The sequence below is a fragment of the Rousettus aegyptiacus genome, unplaced genomic scaffold, assembly GCF_014176215.1.
Source record: "Rousettus aegyptiacus isolate mRouAeg1 unplaced genomic scaffold, mRouAeg1.p scaffold_m13_p_3, whole genome shotgun sequence".
Lineage (NCBI taxonomy): Eukaryota > Metazoa > Chordata > Mammalia > Chiroptera > Pteropodidae > Rousettus > Rousettus aegyptiacus.
The window spans coordinates 23,278,034-23,298,022 of NW_023416306.1; the positions used below are offsets into that span (position 1 = coordinate 23,278,034).

At 42.6% G+C, this 19,989-nt stretch overlaps 1 protein-coding gene across 7 annotated transcripts in view; it reads left to right on the top strand.

Moving 5' to 3' along the window:
• ABCA1 (ATP binding cassette subfamily A member 1) overlaps positions 1 to 19,989 on the top strand; it is a 118,036-nt gene that overhangs the window by 56,997 nt on the left and 41,050 nt on the right. For all 7 annotated transcript variants that reach the window (XM_016156075.2, XM_016156076.2, XM_016156082.2 and 4 more), the window contains 8 exons: positions 4,208 to 4,300; positions 8,442 to 8,682; positions 10,414 to 10,553; positions 10,898 to 11,014; positions 15,040 to 15,237; positions 15,954 to 16,159; positions 16,666 to 16,842; positions 18,330 to 18,552. In XM_016156075.2, coding sequence (XP_016011561.2) covers positions 4,208 to 4,300; positions 8,442 to 8,682; positions 10,414 to 10,553; positions 10,898 to 11,014; positions 15,040 to 15,237; positions 15,954 to 16,159; positions 16,666 to 16,842; positions 18,330 to 18,552 — 1,395 coding nt within the window. The remainder of the gene's footprint in view (positions 1 to 4,207; positions 4,301 to 8,441; positions 8,683 to 10,413; positions 10,554 to 10,897; positions 11,015 to 15,039; positions 15,238 to 15,953; positions 16,160 to 16,665; positions 16,843 to 18,329; positions 18,553 to 19,989) is intronic.

Sequence of the window (19,989 nt, forward strand, 5' to 3'; positions counted from 1 at the left end):
CCAGGCATGTGCCTAGAGCAGAGAGAGAAGGTAGGTATTTAGGGGAACCGTATATAACTGAGTACCTCAGAGTGGAATGGGTATAGCTGTGGGGAGTTTGATGGGAGAAGGAATGGGGAGACACTGGGGGTGGGCAAGGGTTAGCTGAGGCAAATTTTCTTGAGCCTCTTAGGCTATTGGGCATCATCTTTAGAACAAGGGGAGCCACCAAAAGGCTCCAGAGGGTGAGTGACTTGATGAGGTGAATACAAAACACAGTAAATCTGTGAATTTGAATGACCTTTGAAACAGGACTCACACCAGTCCCTTTCTTCCAATGTGCTTTTCCCTTTCTTTTGATTTTTCATTCGCAAACATTTATTGGGCACCTAGTTATTATGTGCCGGGAAGTGTGCTAGACACTGAGTTGAAAGAAAGCACCAGCTCAGAAAGTAAAGTCAAATTGACTTTGCTAGGTTACTGCCTTTTTATTTTTCAGTCTTTTACAGTGTAGCTATTAAGCTAGTGAGGAAAGAAAGAATATAATGAAGTTATCTGTTAGACCCAGAAAGGATGGGGCACAATGGCCTTTGTTATTATGGGGCCAGCACCCTTGAATGTCATGCTTTTAGGAAATGTTGCTATGTTGTGATTAACACATTTTGCAGAAGTGGGTGGGAGCTTTTGAGTAATACAATAAGCATTTGTGTATTCTTCCTCTAATGGTATTATAGTATTTAGTTATGATCTAAAAATATTGAATAATACATGAATTCTTGTTAGCAAAACAGAATGTACAGTCCTTTACTAAAAGTTTTATTTTCCTTCTATTTCTCCCTTTCCTTACTTCATAGAAGAAAATCACTTGCCTCCTGTGGTCAGTAGGGACCTATGTGAGTTCATAGCCAAGGGAATGTTTTTGGTTAGGAAAAATAACAGTAGGAATTCCAAACTGAATTGTGTACTGGAGCTCTTTGGAAAAATGATTTGGCAAGCTTTGCCTGCCTTTGTCAAGTAAATATGAGCAGTTAATAGTAGTGTAAGCATATGGTCTTGGACTTCATTTGGTGGCCTAGTTTCAAGGCATGTTTCCTGGGGTTAATTTTATTCAAGGAAGGTACATTTTTCAGATCTGATATGTACTCAAGCCAGCTTATGTTCTTTGCCTGTGCTTCATTCTTGCCCAACCTCTCTCCTTTTCTCCTCTCTCCCTTGTTTATATTTCATTGAATTAAAAAGAAAATTATGAAAGAGTTCAAATATACAAAAAGGTACAGAAAATAGCATACACACATGTACCATCATCTGTCATTTTGCCATATTTGCTTGCCTCAGATTCTTTCAAGAAATGAAACACAGCCACAGTAAATGTAATGCGGTCCTTATCTTTATGTTCATGATCATCTATATTCATAGGTTAAACATCATGCAGTAGGCCCTGTTGCGTGCATGGAGTTTTGCCAAATTATGTAGCTTTTAAAGCAAGAAAGATAAGCTTGCCCCAAAGTTGGTACCATTTAAATTTTGTATTTCCTTTTAATAGATTCCTTTGTGTAAATTAGAAAGGGAACTGTATCACTACTGTAAAAGTAAAATCAGTATTACTATATGTAAAAAGTACATGTAAATATACATTAAGATATAGATGTGTGTATGTGTGTGTGTGTCTATATATATAGATATAGACACACACACATATATAATCATATATATATATATAGATATATATATCATCAAGGGTAATGATTTTTTCTTCAGATTTTTTAATGTCAGCTTTGGAGCAAGTTTGTATGTATAATATAAATACACTTAGCCTTGCACTGTCGAATATTTATAATTTTAGAAATAGCACAGTGGAGTGTGGCTGATGTGCTGTGAGGTGACAGCTCTAGCTTTGCCCAGCAGAGAGAGGGCACCTCAACAACAGAAAAAGTTTGAGAGCCAGCCAAGAAACAGAAGGGAGGACTGTGAGGTGAAATGATCCCTGGTACTTATTGTGATCCCTGCCATCTTAGGAAGTGAGCCAATCTGACCACCAGTTCACCTGAAGGGAACGTTCTCACATGGAAAAGTGGGCTTATTAAGTTATTTACTGCTTTGGATTAGACAGCTCTTACCAAGCCAGTGCCACATGGCTAGGAGCCCCCTGTGTTAACACCTGCTGCTTGGCTATATATATATATATCACATCTCCTTCCCCTTTTGGTCTACCATCTTGCTGCTTAAAATCTTGCTTTTCATCTGTAAGTTCCCTTACTCAACTCTTGATGTCATTCTGAAGTTGCCAGCCTCTGTCTTTGGTCCTAAGAAGAATGTAAATCTTTTCAAGAACCAGAAAACCCTGTTTGCAGACCAAAGCCCTTCAATTTTGGTAGTAAACTTTCCAGGAAGGGAAAAGAAAGGAGGCATGAAGTCATTTATGATGTGAGGACCTACTCTGTGGTGGGCGTTGTGTGAGGGTGTCTGCATCTGGCCTCCAGTGTTCATGAAAACGCTGTGATGTGTGCACAGCATTGTTAACTCTGGTGTGTAGTTGAGAAAATAGAGGAAGGGAATTTGCGTTATTTGCTCAGGGCTCTGTGGGTACCCCAGGCCCCCACGACCAGAGAAGAGGGGGGAGAGTGACAAGAAGCATAATCTTACTTCCATTGAGGAAATGGATTAAATGCCAAATTTTAACTTTTACAAATTTATATTAGGTTAATTTGGCATTTTTTGTTTTTCTATGCAATTCTGAACATATATAGACCTCGTGGGAAACAAAAAAAGACCTTACTTCTTTTGTCTTCCAGTTAGGACCTCTTAGCTTATAGAAGTTTTCCTTATTGCAAATTCTCTATAAGGTTAACTTCTAGTGTTAACCTTTAGTTATGTAAACTTGAAGAGAAAAAGTAAAATTCAAAAACACCCCACCCGTTTTTGCTCGTGAATTAACTTGATGGAAGGTATAGTCAGAGAACCTGTGAGTTGCATTATGGCGACCTATCCGAGTATAGATAGTGTTTGAGGGAGACCACCGGTCCCTCAGGCACTGAGCATAGGAAGACTGAGAGTGGGAATGCGGGGTGCTTGTGAGTAAGCCATTCTAGAAGAGCTCATGAATCGGGCTGGAGAAATTCTTTCACAGAACTTGTAGACAGATTCTCTCAGAAATGTACATTCAGGATTATGCTTGGATGTTACTAAATTAATCTTCTGCCTTTGGAATCCTTTTAAAAGGAAAACATTCCAGGCAGATGTTTCTCAGAGGTGATAATGGGTTCTATCCACTTTCAGCCCCTCTCCATGCAGTCTGAATTGTAAATTAACAGTTTTCTCTGATATAAAACATATACCCAATAGGCAGCCTCCTCTAGATTTCAGAGGTATCTGAAATTGAATAAAACGATGCCCATAGAAGCAGTAAGGAATGATGGATTTTCTGTGAAGACTTTTTTTGCCCATTTGACAAATAAGAATGATGAAACTGACCCTGTATCTTTTTCTCTTTGAAGCCTGAAAACTCAGAACTAAACTTGAGTGAGGCTCTTCAGCCATCACAATTCCGGCCTTAAAGTTGGTGTACATCCCTGTTCCTTTTCTCTAGCTTAGGCTTTCTAATATATCTTTTCCTTGGGTCTAATTAATTATTTTCTTACATTTGCTGGGCAGCTAGGTGGCCTATAACAGCAATTATGTATATACATGAATAAATAGAAAGATCGTACTAAAACTAGACTTAAAATAAGTGTTCTGTATTGTATTTGCATGGTTAGAAACAGTGCTGACTTGAGCAAAATGAGAATTTCTTCTATGCATGCTTTTGGTAGCTGTAAACTTTACATTTTTTCCCTTTCTTGTTGAGCCATCATGAACTTGTGACTCAAGGCCATTTTCATGTTCCTATCTTGCAGAACCGTAGGCAGAGTTAGAAATTTGTGGTCAGAGTTGCATTGGACATACATATACCCCACACATGAGGTATTTTTATCTATTGCATACCCACTAGTTTGAAATCTACATTCCTACATCATTTGAAAGCATTCATCAAAGAATTAGTGATTCTTATCTGAAATAAACAACCTGTAAACATATAGTTAGAATAATTTTAGTGTCTTATTTTGGTCAAGAGTGGGCTTCTTGTGTTTTAAACTCGAGGTTGTGAATGGTTTTAATTAACTTGTTTATTTTCAGTAGAGATTTCAGGTTTACATTTGAGCTTAAAAACAATTTTTTTTTCTCATTCCAGGTAAAGATAAACTCTACATCTCCTTTCCCAAGCAAGGAGCTGGCTGAAGCCACAAAAAATTTGCTGGATAGTCTCAGCACTCTGGCCCAAGAGGTAAGTCATCTTTTCAGCCCCAGAAGCCAGACCATCCATAATCACTTTTTTCGACCCTGAGTTTGACTAAAAGAGTCCTTTTGATTCGAATATTATGTGAAATGTACAATCAAGTTTAGAAGCACCAGTGATCTTAAAAATGATCTTGTTTGATCTTACTTTAGAGATGAAGAACTCGAGGCTTATAGATGTCTCAGAGCTAATTAATTGGTGGCTAAAGGCTCGATTTCTAGTCTAGAACTTTCTTCTACTGTTACTCCTATGACTAGCTAATGACTCATTTGTAGAGAGGATAATTCCTGCTCATCCCTAAGTGCTGCATTTGTCTCAGCAACTTCTCCGAATTTCTTCAGTAGCAAGGCCAGAGAATCTTTTTTTGCCAAGACATTTGTTTGCTAACTAAAGGGAATAACATGGGTGTCCCTAATTCAGATCTCTCCCTTGTAAACTTCTGGCCTCTGGGGTTCAACTTTGGAAATATAGTCTCCCGATGAACATTACGTGGAGTTGGCCTTTCAGGTCCACATTTTGACAAATGTATCAGAAGAACCTTTGTCATAGGATCAGAGGGCCTGTTAAGTGCTTCCAGAAGCACTTAATCTTTTCTATGCCCCTCAGCAGTGTACGCTTCACCTTTCTGACACCCAGCCTTATTTCAAATTAGACTCGGAAAAGAGGAACTTTCTGGAGCCCAGTGTGTAAGGAGCCGAGCCAGGGGGCAGTGGTCAGAACAGTACAGCCCTTAATGTATAGGACACTGGATAGGAATAATTTCTCTTGAAATTTTTTTCAGGCTTGATCCGACCTTATTTTCAGTGGCTTCTCTTAGTCTTTGGTGTTGGTATCATTTTTCACAAATATCAACATTTACTTTGTTTTCTGAGGATAAAATTATTGCATGTTCACTGTGGAAAATGCAGGATATTTGGGAAATACAGAGAACACGGAGAAGAAACGGTTGACACTTCAGTATATTATTTTCGATTCTCCGTTCTTTTTACTTTTCATTCTGCTCATGTGTGTCTGATTGAAGAGCCTTGGCTTTTGATCCCTTTCAGGAGGACAAGTCCTTTTCCATTTTGCCATTTGTTACTTCAGTTATGAATGCTAGTGACCTTTATGTAGGTGGAGAAGCTGAGACACCTGGGGTTCTTCCAGGAAGCAGAAAGAGAAACACAAACTGCCCTGCAAATCCATAGTCATTTCTCTAGGGTCTGTTTAGCTGACATTGACGTGCCCTGTACTAACTACTCTTGCAGGTCCCTTCACAGCCTTAGAGCAAAAGCAGGGACTGTAACATGGGAGGTTGTCTCTAAACTCAGGTTCTGGATACAGCTGTTTCCTCTTACATCACTGGCCTGCATTGTGTTTGGGATAAAAAATAATTGAAAACAATGTGATGTTTCCACTGCCGATGTGGTGGAAACTCTCCAGCTGAGCAATAAACATTTTTGCTGGTGACAGCTTCCGTGTGCGCTCCTTGCTCCCAGGTCCAGGGCAGGCAGGGGCCACCCTCTCCTCTCAGTGGAAAACAAGTCACTCTGAGCATGAGTTACTCATCGTCTAACTTGCTATTTCTCTGGGACAAATGCGACAAGATAAAGAAATGAATGCACTTGTCTTATCTGTTTAATATGTGGGAAGAAAGTTGGTTGTTTTGAGCAAAGCACAATCCTTGCAGGAAAAGGGAGCTGGCATTTTTGAGGAGCTTCACCTGGTTCAAGCCGTTTCACCCAATTTCCCTGTATAATCCGTGTGATCAGAATATACTGTACCCATTTTACATATGACACTGAGGTTCAGAAAAGTTAGACAACTTGCCTATAGTCACATAGTTAATTGGCAAAACTGGAATTTGAACCCAGAACCATTGGACTCCAAAACTCATGCTCTTGCTGCTATAGCCCACTTTTTGTCTGACGAAGTCTGATGGTGACTGGAATAGGATAGAAAGGAGATGTTGCAAAGAAAAAAGATATAGGTTAATAGGACTTGGCAGTTATGTGGATCTAGGTGAGTCACCGTGACCTGGGCTTCATGTGTGGGACACAGGGAAGGTATGCCCGATGAGACTGGGGCGGGGGCAGGACAGGGAGCAGCATCTTTATCCCACCTAGCACCTACTGGGTGTCTGGCATTGCTTGATGTTGAGGACTCAGCAGTGGACACACTAACCTCCCTATTCTCATGGGGCTCGTTTTGGGGGTGGGAGACAGGTCAAGGTATAATGTGACAGCAAGGTTTCGTGCAATGAAGAAAAATAAAGCAGGGTATGGGAGATAGTGATGGGAAGCCAGCTCAAGTTTGGAGCAGAGGGGCATATGATGTGACCTAGAGTGTGAGACTGTTTACGTCGTGGCTGTTAAATCAGGAAGAGTTGGTGGTGGGGGAGCAGGAGCAGAAGGAGGCCATTGCAGTGGATTGAGAAAGCGGTTAAGTCAGTCAGCCATTCATTCATGCTACGGGTGATTATCCAGCACCACCTTTCGTGGGCTCGGGGACCAGTGGCCACCCTTCCCTGTGCATAGGAGTGCTTCACCGAGGAAGTGTGGAACATGAGCTGAGGTAGAGAAAAATGAGTAGGCCTTTGTCCCTAAGACAGGTGCTGGGAAGAGCCAACCCTTTGAAAAAATGTCATTGATGGTGCCCCTGTCCAAACATAGGCAGGTTTAATGAGGGAAGAAATTTGTTCTATTGTTTGGGTTATGGCAGGATGGTCCTGGTGAGGCAGCCTGTGGAAAGAGAAGTAAGTACGAGTGACTATTCTTTAACAACGCCCAGGGCTATTTCTCCCACCAACAAAAGGAGGGGTGATCTGACCATCTCTCCCCTCCCTGTCTATATACCTCATATAGGTTATGTATGAAAAGGTAAAAGTAAGGAAAAGCCAACCACACTATTGTTTTCTCGTGGTGTATGTTAGATGCCCCCTCTCTAGGAGGGAGATGTGTGTGAACTCTGACCCACCCCCGGAGTGCCTGGTTCCCCTCTGGAGGCAGAAGGCACAGTCAGGATCTGCAGCATCCAGGACGATGTCCCTCATGGGAACCAGCAAGCTCCGTGAGACAGAAAGCTGGGCACGTGGGGTCTGATTCTAGGCCTTCTCCGGGGGTGTGCAGGGGCCCACAGCCTCTCCCCTCTACTTTTCATACCTTAGTCTTCCAGGTGGTGAGAACATATACAGTGACTTTTCAAGGGATGTAGGGAATTGTTAATGATTTATTGTGAAATGCGTGGAAATACAAAGTGCTCTATAAATATTTAATTATAAGAGCAGTTGGGCCAAGAACTCCACAAGGTGCTGGAGTAAATTCGTATGTGAGAGAAAGCGCTTGTCGGAGTGTAAGTCACAGACTCAGCCTCCGGCTGAGTCATCGCTTGCAGATCCCCCCTCCGCCCTCCCCAAATATATCATGTGGTTTATTCCTTACCACACTCCGTCATCAGCTCGATGACAAGTTGGGCCTTAGAGAAGTAAGTGACTTTTCTAAGGCTGTAAGCTATTGAGAGACTTAGCTGGGATTCAGACTCAGATCTCCCACCTTACACTTTTTCCATTGCCCGACACTTGACTGAGACGAGGGTGGGGGCTGCGCACACAGTGCCTTTTCTCGCATGGGGTGGAGGGCTCCTCAGTTTCCACACCGAAGTTCGAGGTGTTTTAGAAATAAGTCAATGATCGAGAGCATGAGCATTTCCTGATGTATGTCTATGAACACACAGCTGTTCAGAGAAAACATTCTCTCCCATAAACCGGAAGACAATTGGAATGAAATAAAGCCCATCACCAGGGGTTCCCCTGACTTCTAAGCTGTGCTTCTCAATCTTTAACTTGCACGGGAACCACCTGGCATTTTGTGAAAATGCAGATTTGAACTGTGGATAGACAGATCAGAATCTGCGTTTCAAACAGCCTTTAAGATTATGTTGATGCTGCTGGTCCCCTGACCACAACCGTAGTAGCTTGGTTCTGGCAATCTCATGACAGGACTTGGAGGAAATGACATCAGACAAGATATGTTCTGGGGTCTGGCTCTACAGAGGCCAAGAAAATAAGATGTTTCTTTTTCTTCTCTGTCTCTAACCCTTGCTCCACTCTTTTCTCCTCTTCCCTCCCCTTTTCCTCCAATCCTGACACCAGCTGTTCAGCATGAGGAGCTGGAGTGACATGCGGCAGGAGGTGATGTTTCTGACCAACATGAACAGTTCCAGCTCCTCCACCCAGTTATACCAGGCTGTGTCTCGCATCGTCTGTGGCCATCCCGAGGGTGGGGGCCTAAAGATCAAGTCTCTCAACTGGTATGAGGACAACAACTACAAAGCCCTCTTTGGAGGCAATGGCACTGAGGAGGATGCCGGAGCCTTCTATGACAATTCTACAAGTGAGTATCTTTGCAGACCAGAGCTCCGGCCCCAGCCCACCTCAGTCGTGGATTCCTCTCTCATGCTTGTCCTCATCCTTTGAAGCAGCATTAGGCATCCACATGTCTGTTTGCCCACCAGAATGAGCACCTAGAGGGGAGAGTCTTCTCCTAATTAGCTCACTGTACCCACTTCTCTGAATGGGGCCTGGCACGTCTCAGGTGCACAGAGTGTCTGTCAAATGAATGAATGATTGAAAGCCAGGTTTTCTGGGGGACGTAGGAGGGTGATTCCCAGAGTAATTACTGATGTTATTCTTTTCTCCTCCTTTCTCCCCTTCGTCGCCCATGAAGTATGCTTTGTAATAAAAACTTAAAAATAACAGTAATAGCAACAATAAAAACCAATGTTTAGGGAACATTTCCTATGCACTATGCATTCTATTTAAGTGATCTCATTTAACCCTCACAATAACCCTGCAAGGAAGGTTTTATAACCTCATATTTTATAGGCGCAGAGAGGTTCAGTGACTTGGTGAAAGCCACACAGTAGCTAATCCGCAAGTCTGGATTAAGCCGGGATCCACCTAGCTCCATGCTCTTTTTTTCCGGTAAACCACACAGCTTCTGAATTAGCTGTTAATGGTGGCGTATGTCTACCATCAGACACAGGCATTTGATCTGCTGTTTGTTTTTGGTTCTTAGCTGCAAAGCAGTGTTAAAGATCCTTGTAACTCCATATCTACTCCCCACACTCGGGTAGTTTTGTGGGGACGTGTGTCCTGTGTCTGATGGCAGTGAGAAGCCAGTGTTACAGTTTTAGACAATGGCATCCTTTTCCTTGAAAACTTGATGCAAGTGAACCTTTCTTTATTTCCAACCACAGGTGTGTCTTTCAGACATTGAGTGAGGCAGCTTTTTGTCCATTACTGTAACACAAGAACCTTTTATTTTTTCTCTGGAGTAAAGCACTACAGACATCGCAGGTTGCTTTGCAAGCCTGAAGGGGATGGCATTATAGGCAATTTTCTGAAATGCCATCTCCTCTGCTTTCCCTTGCTTTGCAAGTCACCCCAAGGGAACCTTCTTTTGCACAACAGATACAACTGTGAGCAAATCCTCTTTTTAGAAAAAATTATATTGTCTTTGCAACATGTAGAGGCTACTTGGTATCTAAAAGAACCCGGATGAAATTAAAAAAAAAAAAAAAAAAAGTCAGGAATCCTTCCGGATAATCAACCCTGTTGTCTGTTATAACTTTGGATTTCTCAGCTTGGGATTTTTATTACATTTATTACATATAATGCTGAGACCTACTAATTAAAGGGATTTTTTTTATTTTTTATTTTTGCTGAAGTCTGAATTCAACCTTCTGTTTTCAATGAAAACAAAGTGGTGAGGGCCGGCATAACAGTATGAATCTAGAGTTGCACAGTCTGTGTATAGCAAAAACATTTTCTAGATTGTCTCAGTTTTGAGTTATCCATCATCAGTGATACAAGTTCCGATTATCAAGCATTGTTCTAAGGACTCTACAGATAACATCTCCCTACATCTCTACCAAGTAAGTGTTGTTAGCTTTATTTTTACAGGGGAGCAAACTGAGGCTTAGGCAAGTGAAGTTATTAAATAGTGCTTAAGTGGCAGAGCAGGGTGTGAACCCAGGACGTTCTGGCTGGCTCCAAAGCCCTTGTTAGTTGCTATATGTTTGTGACCATGCATATGGATATTTGCCTTTCATCTTCTTCATAGCTCCTTATTGCAATGACATGATGAAGAATTTGGAGTCCAGTCCTCTTTCCCGCATCATATGGAAAGCTCTCAAGCCTCTACTGGTTGGGAAGATCCTGTATACACCTGACACTCCAGCCACAAGGCTGGTTATGGCTGAGGTAAGCTAGCCAGGCCCAGGAGGTCCTCTCCAAAGTCCTCCTCAAATTGCTGGCAAAAAAAGTAAAGGCAGCTTCAGATGGAGTATATATTAAGTATACTCCTGGCTCTTGTGGGATTTCCAAAGAGTAAGAACCTCAAGTCTGCCCCGGGCCAGAGCTGACTGCTGAGGGCCAGTTCTCCAGCCTTGGGTGTTTGAATCAAGCCTCAGGCAGGCACTTCTTGGTGCTTGGAAGGGCTTGAAGAGGGCTGCTGTGATGGAGTGTCTTTTTATACGGCAGCTACATTTCTCAAGTCTGTACCTCTTCTCTTTTTTTGCTCTCCCTGGCTCTCCGCCTGACTCCAGGTGAATAAGACTTTCCAGGAACTGGCTCTGTTTCATGATTTGGAAGGCATGTGGGAAGAGCTCAGCCCTAAGATCTGGACTTTCATGGAGAGCAGTGCAGAAATGGACCTTGTCCGGGTGAGTATCCCTCTGATGACTGAGTGCCTGCTTGATACTAGAGTGGTGAGTTTCCGGTTCCTTTCCCAGAAGTGGTTGAGATGAGAATTCTTTATGTTTAGCCAGTGTAAACACATGTATCGAGTAGAGCACACGCCACAAGGCTGTCACCTTTGTGGAGCTGTAGGTGATGGCGCACTGACTACACTGTTTCATGCACATCAGCGTCAATGCGTCTGGTAGTCAAAAATCAGTTTTCCAAGAAACTGAGGCTGGTATTTGGAGCAAGAATGGGGTGATTTCAGGACCCTGACTATTTTCATTTCTGGCTCTAGAGCTAACGGTAGCCTTACCACATGGAGGGGAATTGCACTTAGTGCTTCAGAACCACTTGAAAGGGATTAGTGCTCTAAAGACAATTGAATTCAAAAGCGCAGGAGTCTGAATAAGAACAGAATGTCTTCTTTTCTTGAGCCTGAGTGCCATTTAATCACATCATCCCTGCCTTGGGATGAGTCAGAGAATCATTAGACTATTTCCTGTCTCCATGGTGAGGGAGGCCTCTTTTCTTTTGTTTCTGCTGCTATTAAGAAGCAGGAATGGATTTTGCCAGGTTTCTTGTCTTGACACCTCATTGATCAGAAGGGCAGCTGGGTTTTAAAGGCGGTGCCTACCTGGAAGATACTTTCTCAGGCTTAGGACTGTCCCCTGATATCCTGGGAGGGGTGATGCCAGGGGACCCTCAAAGGACAGGAAAGTTAGAGTCATCTTTGCTGTACTCGTCCTATTACAAACACAGAATTCTTAAATTAGGACTTTAAAAACCAAAGGATTTTAGTGAGAAAAACATGAACAATAATTTTTATGGATTTACTGAATAATTTCTAATAATAACAACTCATGCCCTTCAAGTATGGGTCTCTGTTGGGCTCCACTGTCTCCTCTCTAAAGGGAATCACATGACCTAGCCATGTGACAGAGACCTAGGTGTGGCCTTGGGCCTCTTTTCAGGTCCTCTCCTTGGAATCTATACTTCTTGTTGGACTTCTTCTGGGTCTCAGAATGCTGAGGGGCCCCGTTGAAGGGATTCCATGAGTTTTGGTCTGTAGGGAGATAGATACTTAACCTTACTCTTAAGTGGGGAGTTTGGCTTGGATGCTCCAGCTCAGGCTCCCAGTTCGTTGGGACCAGCCCTTGTAAACATGGCCATCGCATTCATTAGGAGTCCTGCTGGGAGAACCCAGCATGTGCCATAAGAAGTGTAGGAGCTGTGGTTTGGAAGGTCTGTGTGTCAAGGACCTTTAGTTTAAGCTCTGGGGGAAGGTTTTAAGTGAGAGGAGATAGAAACATATTTGATAATGACAGATGGATTGAAGAGGGAGAAGATAGAAGGCAGAGACCAGGGTGGAGGTTATCCAAGTGGGTGATCAAGGCACTGTCAGGAAGTGAAGCCTGATGACTTCTTGATTGTGGAGAGGTAAAAGAGAGGGGGCCATTGGGATGATTCTTGATTTCTGGATGGTGGATAGTGTCTAATAGGCTGATGGATACTGGGGCCTGGGAGAAGGGGGGCTGTTTAGGCTAGAGACACTGACCAGGGACTCATCAGCCTGTGGGTGTAACTTGAAGAAGCCTCCTCTAACTTTCCTTTCTCTATTAAGGAGTATTTATTTAATGCCACAAACTTGGGCTTCTCAGTCCTGGTCACCCTCTGCATTTTCACATCTGATAGATGAGATGATGCCTGAGGCTTCTACTTCTGCTGGAGTAATTTCATTTTGTTTCATTTCTTTTTCTTTTCTTTTCTCTTTTCTTTTCTTTTCTTTTCTTTTCTTTTCTTTTCTTTTCTTTTCTTTTTCTTTTTTCTTTTCTTCTCTTTTCTCTCTCTTCTTTATTCCTCTCCCCTCCCCTCCTCTCCCCTCTCCTCCCCTCTCCTTCCCCTCTCCTCCTCCTTCCCCTCTTTTTATTGGGGTATAATTGACAAATAGATTGTATAAATTTAAGGTGTACAATTTGATGTTTCAGTATACAGATACATTGTAAAATAATCACCATAATCAAACTAGTTAATGTACACATTATCTCACATAGTTACCTCTTGGCAAATTTCAAGTATACGGTATTGTTAGCTATAGTCACCCTGCTATACTTTTGAACTTATTTAGATCACATACCTGAAACTTTGTACCCTTTGAGCTTTCCATTCCCCCCACCCCGAGCTTCTGGCAACCACCATTCTACTTGTAATACCTCTACCTTCCTGCTGCCTGTGGCTCTGGCTACAGCTGTTTCATCACCCCACAGATATGGAGTCACTTCTCCGTTGCATCGTGGAACCCACTGACACTGAACTGTTCTGTTTCCTAGCTGCTCTTTGCCTCCTTCATTTCAAGGCCCGCCTTTTTTTCTGGCTAGCACTCCTAAGGGTGATCCTAGGTCTCCTCGTCCCCTCAAGTACCCTAGAATGGCCATGTGATCAGAGCTTGCACAGAACGCATCTCTCTTGTCTTGCTTCCTTGGCCATATTGCTCTGAAGCCACACCGGGCAGGGCAGGTGTCACCCTAAATGCCATGTGTCTTTACTCATCTCTTCTTTGTTCAGTTCAAGTCTGCAAATAAAGTCATTTGAGGCTTGCTAACCCAAACCCCTGTGAACTTTGGCGAGGTACGATTTTTGTAATTATTTGTGTTAACAAAAGTACATATCTTACTGATAACAGTACAAATTGTTTTTCACTATTGGAGAGCAATTAGGGATGAAAATTGCAAGAACCATAAAAAATGTGCTATCCTGTGTACCTCCATTCCACACATCCTCAGGGATGTATCCTACAGAAACAATTTTAAAGAAAGAAGCCTCTGAATGAGAGAAAATGTTATTGCTATCACAATTGTTATTGTGAGAAATTAGAAATAGGATAAATGCTTAGCAGTATGAGAATAATTAATGAAATTGTAGTATATCTACTCTATAAAATCATTATGCTTCCATTAAAATAATAAATATGAAGCCACCTGGGGAAAAAAGCTTATAATGTTAGTGGAAATAAGACTGATTTAAAAAGTAGCAGTATTTGGCTCCTTAGAGTCTCCATTTCAGTAGAGCCGGAGTTTCATCTTCCCTCTCACAGCTGTGACAGGATTTATAGCGCCTTCTGTTGCATGAGCTGGATTTGAAGCTGACCCCTGTTTTGGGCATCACATCAGTGCAGGCCTCTGCCCCAGCCCTCTGGACCCATTGGTTGAGCACCGGACTGGGGTGTCTTTTTCTCTTCCATACTGATCCACATGGGGGAACCAACCAGCTGGAGAACAAGAAATGGAGACAGGCCTCCTTTGCATCATGACCCATGTGTCCTACAATGGGGAAAGGTCATATTTTACTTGGTTTAATATCAGCATTATTAATTAAACCGCAAAAGTGGTTTTGTCTTCATTCAGTCTAGAACCAGGGTCTTTATGAGGAGTCATCAGCCTCGTTCTCAAAAGAGAAAGGCAGTACAATGCAGTGGGTTGGGGTAGTAGAATCAGAGATCCCATGTTTCATATTCTGGCTTTGCTGCTTACTAGCCATATGAACTTATGGTAGGGACTTGACCTCTCTGATGGTCTGTTTTCCTATCTGTAAAATGGGAACTCTTAAAAATATCTCCCTCATGCAGTTGTGTGAGATAAAGCATAGGAATAAATTAGTATAGTAATTGTACAGAGTAAGTACAATCACTGTTGTTACTGTACTTAATAGTGTTGAGCTGTCCTGTTTGGTATAGTGAAAAACATGGACTCTGGATTCGGACTGGTTTGACTTTGAGTCTCAGCTCCAAGCCCTTGAGCATTGTGATTCAGCCTTGGTTAAAATCATATTCTTTTATTTTTCAGTACCAATATTCTCATCTGTAAAATGGGGACACTGTTATTTATGTCAATAGTTTTCTATGAGGATAAAAAACAAAAGCAACAATGTATGTGAAGGATTTTGTAAATCATTTGTTCTCCTCAAGACTTACGTGGTGTTTACTATGTATGCTTTCTCACTGTCATGGCAGACGCTCTTGAACAGCAGAGGCAATGATCACTTTTGGGAACAGCAATTGTCTGGCTTAGACTGGACAGCCAAAGATATCATGGCATTTCTGGCTAAGCACCCAGAGGATGTCCAGTCAGCTAATGGCTCTGTGTATACCTGGAGAGAGGCTTTCAATGAGAGCAACCGGGCAGTCCAGACCATAGCTCGCTTCATGGAGGTGAGGATCTATTCTGTGGATCATTTGGAAAAGGCTATAGCTTTTCTTCTGAGATGGTGCAATAAGTCACATTGGAGGAATGTTTAGAAATAATGTCCAGTTTTATTTACAGGAGTATTCCTGAAACCTAACATAGGTCTTGATGTGCAAAAGGCACTCAATAAATGATAGTTGAATGAGTAAATAAACAAACCTAACTCTAACTTTATTCTGTCAGACTCGAGGATGTTTCTATCCCTTATCTTCTAGGTTTTTCAGTGTTTTGATATCCTAATACTTACTGGCAACAAAGCAGTCCCTTAAGGGCATTATTTTTGAAATTTATTTAAAATCAAATAGGACAAATTACATTTAAAAATTTATTCTTAAAAATTATGTCACTCAACAGGGACAAATAAAAAGGCCTTTTTTGGGGGGGGGGCGTCTTTTTGTTTAGTTAGTTGTAAATGACTCAAAATTGCTGAGAAAAAGGAGGGGTATGATTATTGTTCCAACCTCTTTCTCACCACAAAAATCAATAAGTAATTTATCTTGAAATTTCAGTTTAAAAAAATATCCATTTTTGGTTGAATATTGGAAAACGACTTTAGAGAAGACTTACAGAGTGAGGATAAAAAAAGTCACACAGCACTTCCTTCTTTGGGTAGGGTCCGTCTTGGCGATACTGCTTGTTTTTCTGGCCACCAGAGTTCTCATGACAGCTATTCTTCCCTCAGTGTGTCAACCTGAACAAGCTGGACCCAGTAGCAACAGAAGTTGGGCTTATCAACAAATCCATGGAGCTTCTGGATGAGAGGAAGTTCTGGGCTGGTATCGTGTTTACTGGAATTACTCCCGGCAGTGTCGAGCTGCCCCATCACGTCAAGTACAAAATCCGAATGGACATTGACAATGTGGAGAGGACAAATAAGATCAAGGATGGGTAAGCTGAATTCCGTCATGCCGGGCAGCCTTGGGGAGTCAAGAGCAGCTAAGATGACTAGTAGAAGTACTTAATTTTATCGAGTAATTTGGTGGAAACTCAAATTGATGGCATGATTTCGGTGAAATATCACTATCTTTTAGCATTCCAACTCAAGGGAATTAATCCCAAGGAATTAATCAACAGAAAAAAAAGAAAAGAAAAGAAAAAAGGCTTTAGGTCCCCCGTGCTGGCATTTTTACAAAAAGGAGCTATCAATATAAAAGGGAGTGGTTGGTAAGTTTTGGTCTGTCTACTCGATGGCAGTGTTAGGTATCCCATGGAGGGGAAAAAACAAACTAATAAGTCCTGTGCTCATTCTGATTATATCTATTTAAAAATATGTGTGCAGGTAGGATGCAGAAATAAAAACAGTGACTCCGTAATGGTGATGGGGTTGAGGGTGATTGGAATTTTTTCACTGTTTGGTTCTAAGGACTATCCGATTCCCTGTGGTTTGGTTTTAGGTACTGGGACCCTGGTCCTCGGGCTGACCCCTTTGAGGACATGCGATACGTCTGGGGGGGCTTCGCCTACTTGCAGGATTTGGTGGAGCAGGCAGTCATCAGGGTGCTGACGGGCACCGAGAAGAAAACTGGCGTCTATGTGCAACAGATGCCCTACCCCTGCTATGTCGATGACATGTAAGTCCCCAGTGAGCCGCCATCTTTATTTCACCGGTTATCAACTGTCCCCAAGTGGAACATGGACACATCACACATGTATGTGCACACACACCAAGAGAGGAGACAGGATGCTTTGATTTCAATGTTTATTTTACATGCGTGTTGATTCTAGTTAAAATTAGTTTTGAAATTCTGTGAAGATTTCAGGAAATTAGATGCCAGATGTCAGTCGTTGATAGTTTGAGCCACATCAGAGAAGCACACGTGCACATATGGGCAGCCCGCCCTTCTTTTATTTTCTACACTCTACCCTTTTGGTTGAAATTTGCTCAATGTGCAAATTTAAAACATGTCATGACAAACACATGTCGGCATACACACATTCCCCAAACACAGAAACGGCATTCTAGACCTATGAACGCTGACTTCATGTAAATTTGTCTACTTCCTCTCTTTATGTGGAAACCACAATTTGAAACAATCCAAATAAAACTGAACTAGGCCTTTTTATCTTAGACTTCAAAGATAATCTTTTAGAGTTTAGTTACTGTGCTGCTAAGTTCTCAATGTGAGAACTCTGCCTTTGGAACTAATGATTTATTGTAAGAGAGTGGGCAGAGGTATAGTTATTGCAGGCATCTGAAATATGTAATGTTTCTTCCAAATCCTGGAAATTTTCTTATTCTCTGTTGTTGTTGGGGTGTCTGTGTACGCGCGCGCGTGCGCGTGGACATCAGAGTGCAGACAGAGCAGAGTGACTCTCCTCCCGTTTGCTCTCTGCTTTGCTTGGAAAAGTCTATTTCCTTGTGTGGCTCAGCTCTAGCTTTTTCATGTCACCTAGAATTATCACCTTCAGAAAGATTAGCCAGAGTTTTCTAAAGCAAGACTTTTCCAAAGACCCCATAAGCCAAGGTTTTCTCTAGAAAGAATGTCTTAAGATGGGGACATGATGAGAGTTCAGAGCATTAAGAGTCTTTATCTGTTGTCACATAGTGGAAAATACCTAAGTGTTAAAACTGGACCTTGCACCTTGAGTTTCAGGGTCCAGATTCTCTGTCCTTTTTACTTCACTGCATTTCCTGTTCCACTTTGGAATCTGAAATATTACAGACTAGAGCTGCTTGATGTGTATGTCTGCACTATCTGTCATAACAGTTATACAAGTCAATAGTGAGTTGAGATGACCTTGGAGATGTTGAACTTTCATGATTTTTCATGGCCTTTCTGTTTTGGTACTTTAAAGTCACCCACATTTAGCTTCATGACATCCACAGTGACCTAGTTACTAAAACGGGTCCCCAAAGAAGTTTATTTTGGCAATACTTTATTAGTCTAATTTTTATTACTACATTGCACTACTCATGAAGCAGTTGAAAAGAGAACCGGTACATTTCAGAGTCCAGAGGGGTGGCCCATCTCTTGCACACAGGCCCGGAAGCATTGGCCCAGGCATCTGCCTCACACTGATCTTTAATTGTCTCTCCTCCCTTCCCTGGGGCCTCCAGTTTCCTGAGGGTGATGAGCCGGTCCATGCCCCTCTTTATGACTCTGGCCTGGATTTACTCTGTGGCTGTGATCATCAAGGGCATCGTGTATGAGAAGGAGGCCCGGCTGAAGGAGACCATGCGCATCATGGGCCTGGACAATGGCATCCTCTGGTTCAGCTGGTTCATCAGTAGCCTCATCCCTCTGCTCGTGAGCGCCGGCCTGCTGGTGGTCATCCTGAAAGTAAGACTGCCTCCCCGGCCCCTCCCTGCTGGGAACTCCTGAGTACACTGATAAGGGCAGTTTGAGGAGAAAAGCAGTGATTCTTTCCAAGGGAGAGGGTCTTACGGGTCATCTCCTATAATGCTCTCATTTTATAGTTGGAGAGAGTGAGGCCCTGAAAGGACAGTGACTTCCCCAAGGTTAGCCTAGCTAGTTAGCAGCTAAACAGGACTAAGACTTAGGGTTCCCACTCTCCAGGTAAGCACACTTAACTGTGTTAGTCCATCTCCTTGGCTGAGGTCCATGGGGACATCTAAGAGCTATTCATTGCCTTACATATACTGGGTGGTAATTCTTGTGGAATACCTAGAAATTATAATCAGAAGGATATATATTGTTGCAGGTTAGGTTTTCTGGAAGCTGAAGCTGAAACAGTTTGACATATAGTATTTATTAAGGATCACCATCTGTGGAAGGAATGGGGAGGATGCAGGATTGAGCAGAGGGAGGAGATGAACTGCAGTGTAGGACCAACCCCGTGGGCACTCTGGAGCATATACAGCTTGTTGAAGTTGTCCCTCATTGAGCTGAAATGTCCAGCCTGTTAGGTTCCCCCAAGACCTCCCTCCCTGACATCCATGCCGCAGGCCCCCCAGTCAGTCACTGAAAGTGTATGGCCCCCAGGGCCAGGTAGCTGTCAGCAGTAGTGATTAACCCAGAGGAGTTGATACCTGCAGTAGGCTGTCTGCTGACAGCTGGACAACAGGTTCCCCCAAAAGGGGACTGGACAGTGTGGTTCTGTGTCCACCACATACATTAGTAAGTTGACATGCCAATTTTATTTCTCCATTGTCATTTCATTTAACAGTGCATCATACAAAAATTTTTTAAAGAAGGGGGAATGCAGTGGGATAGGAGCTGTTACTGTTTATTACAAAGAAGTGCTTATTGATTGCCAAGCACTGTTTAAAGCACATCATACACGCTGTCTTATTGTATCCTTACTAAATAACCCATTTAACGTACAAGGAAATGAGCCCAAGGAAGGTTAAGGACTTCGCCGAGGTCATCTGACAGATGGCAGAGCAGTTCTTGCTAAAATCATACTCCGTTCACGCTCTGACATCTAACTGCAGGGACTCAGCTCTGTGGTGGTATGGGGTGTCTTAGGGCAGCTGTGTGACAGCTGCTCTGGGACAACTACATGCTGGCAGGTCCTGTTCCAAGATACCCAGCTACTAGAGGTAAAAGTCCACAGAAGTTTAGATGTTTGCAGGAGTGCAGATTCCACAGGTTATCGACGGGGTATTAAGATTGCCTGGCCATTTTCCTCGGCTTTTGGAGGGAGAAGTCATGTGGGTTGTGTCTCTCAACTCTTTCTTGGTGCCAAGAGTCATAGTCCTTACAAAAGGAGAAACCAGGTAATATTACTTCTAGGAGGAACAAAGAACAGAATTG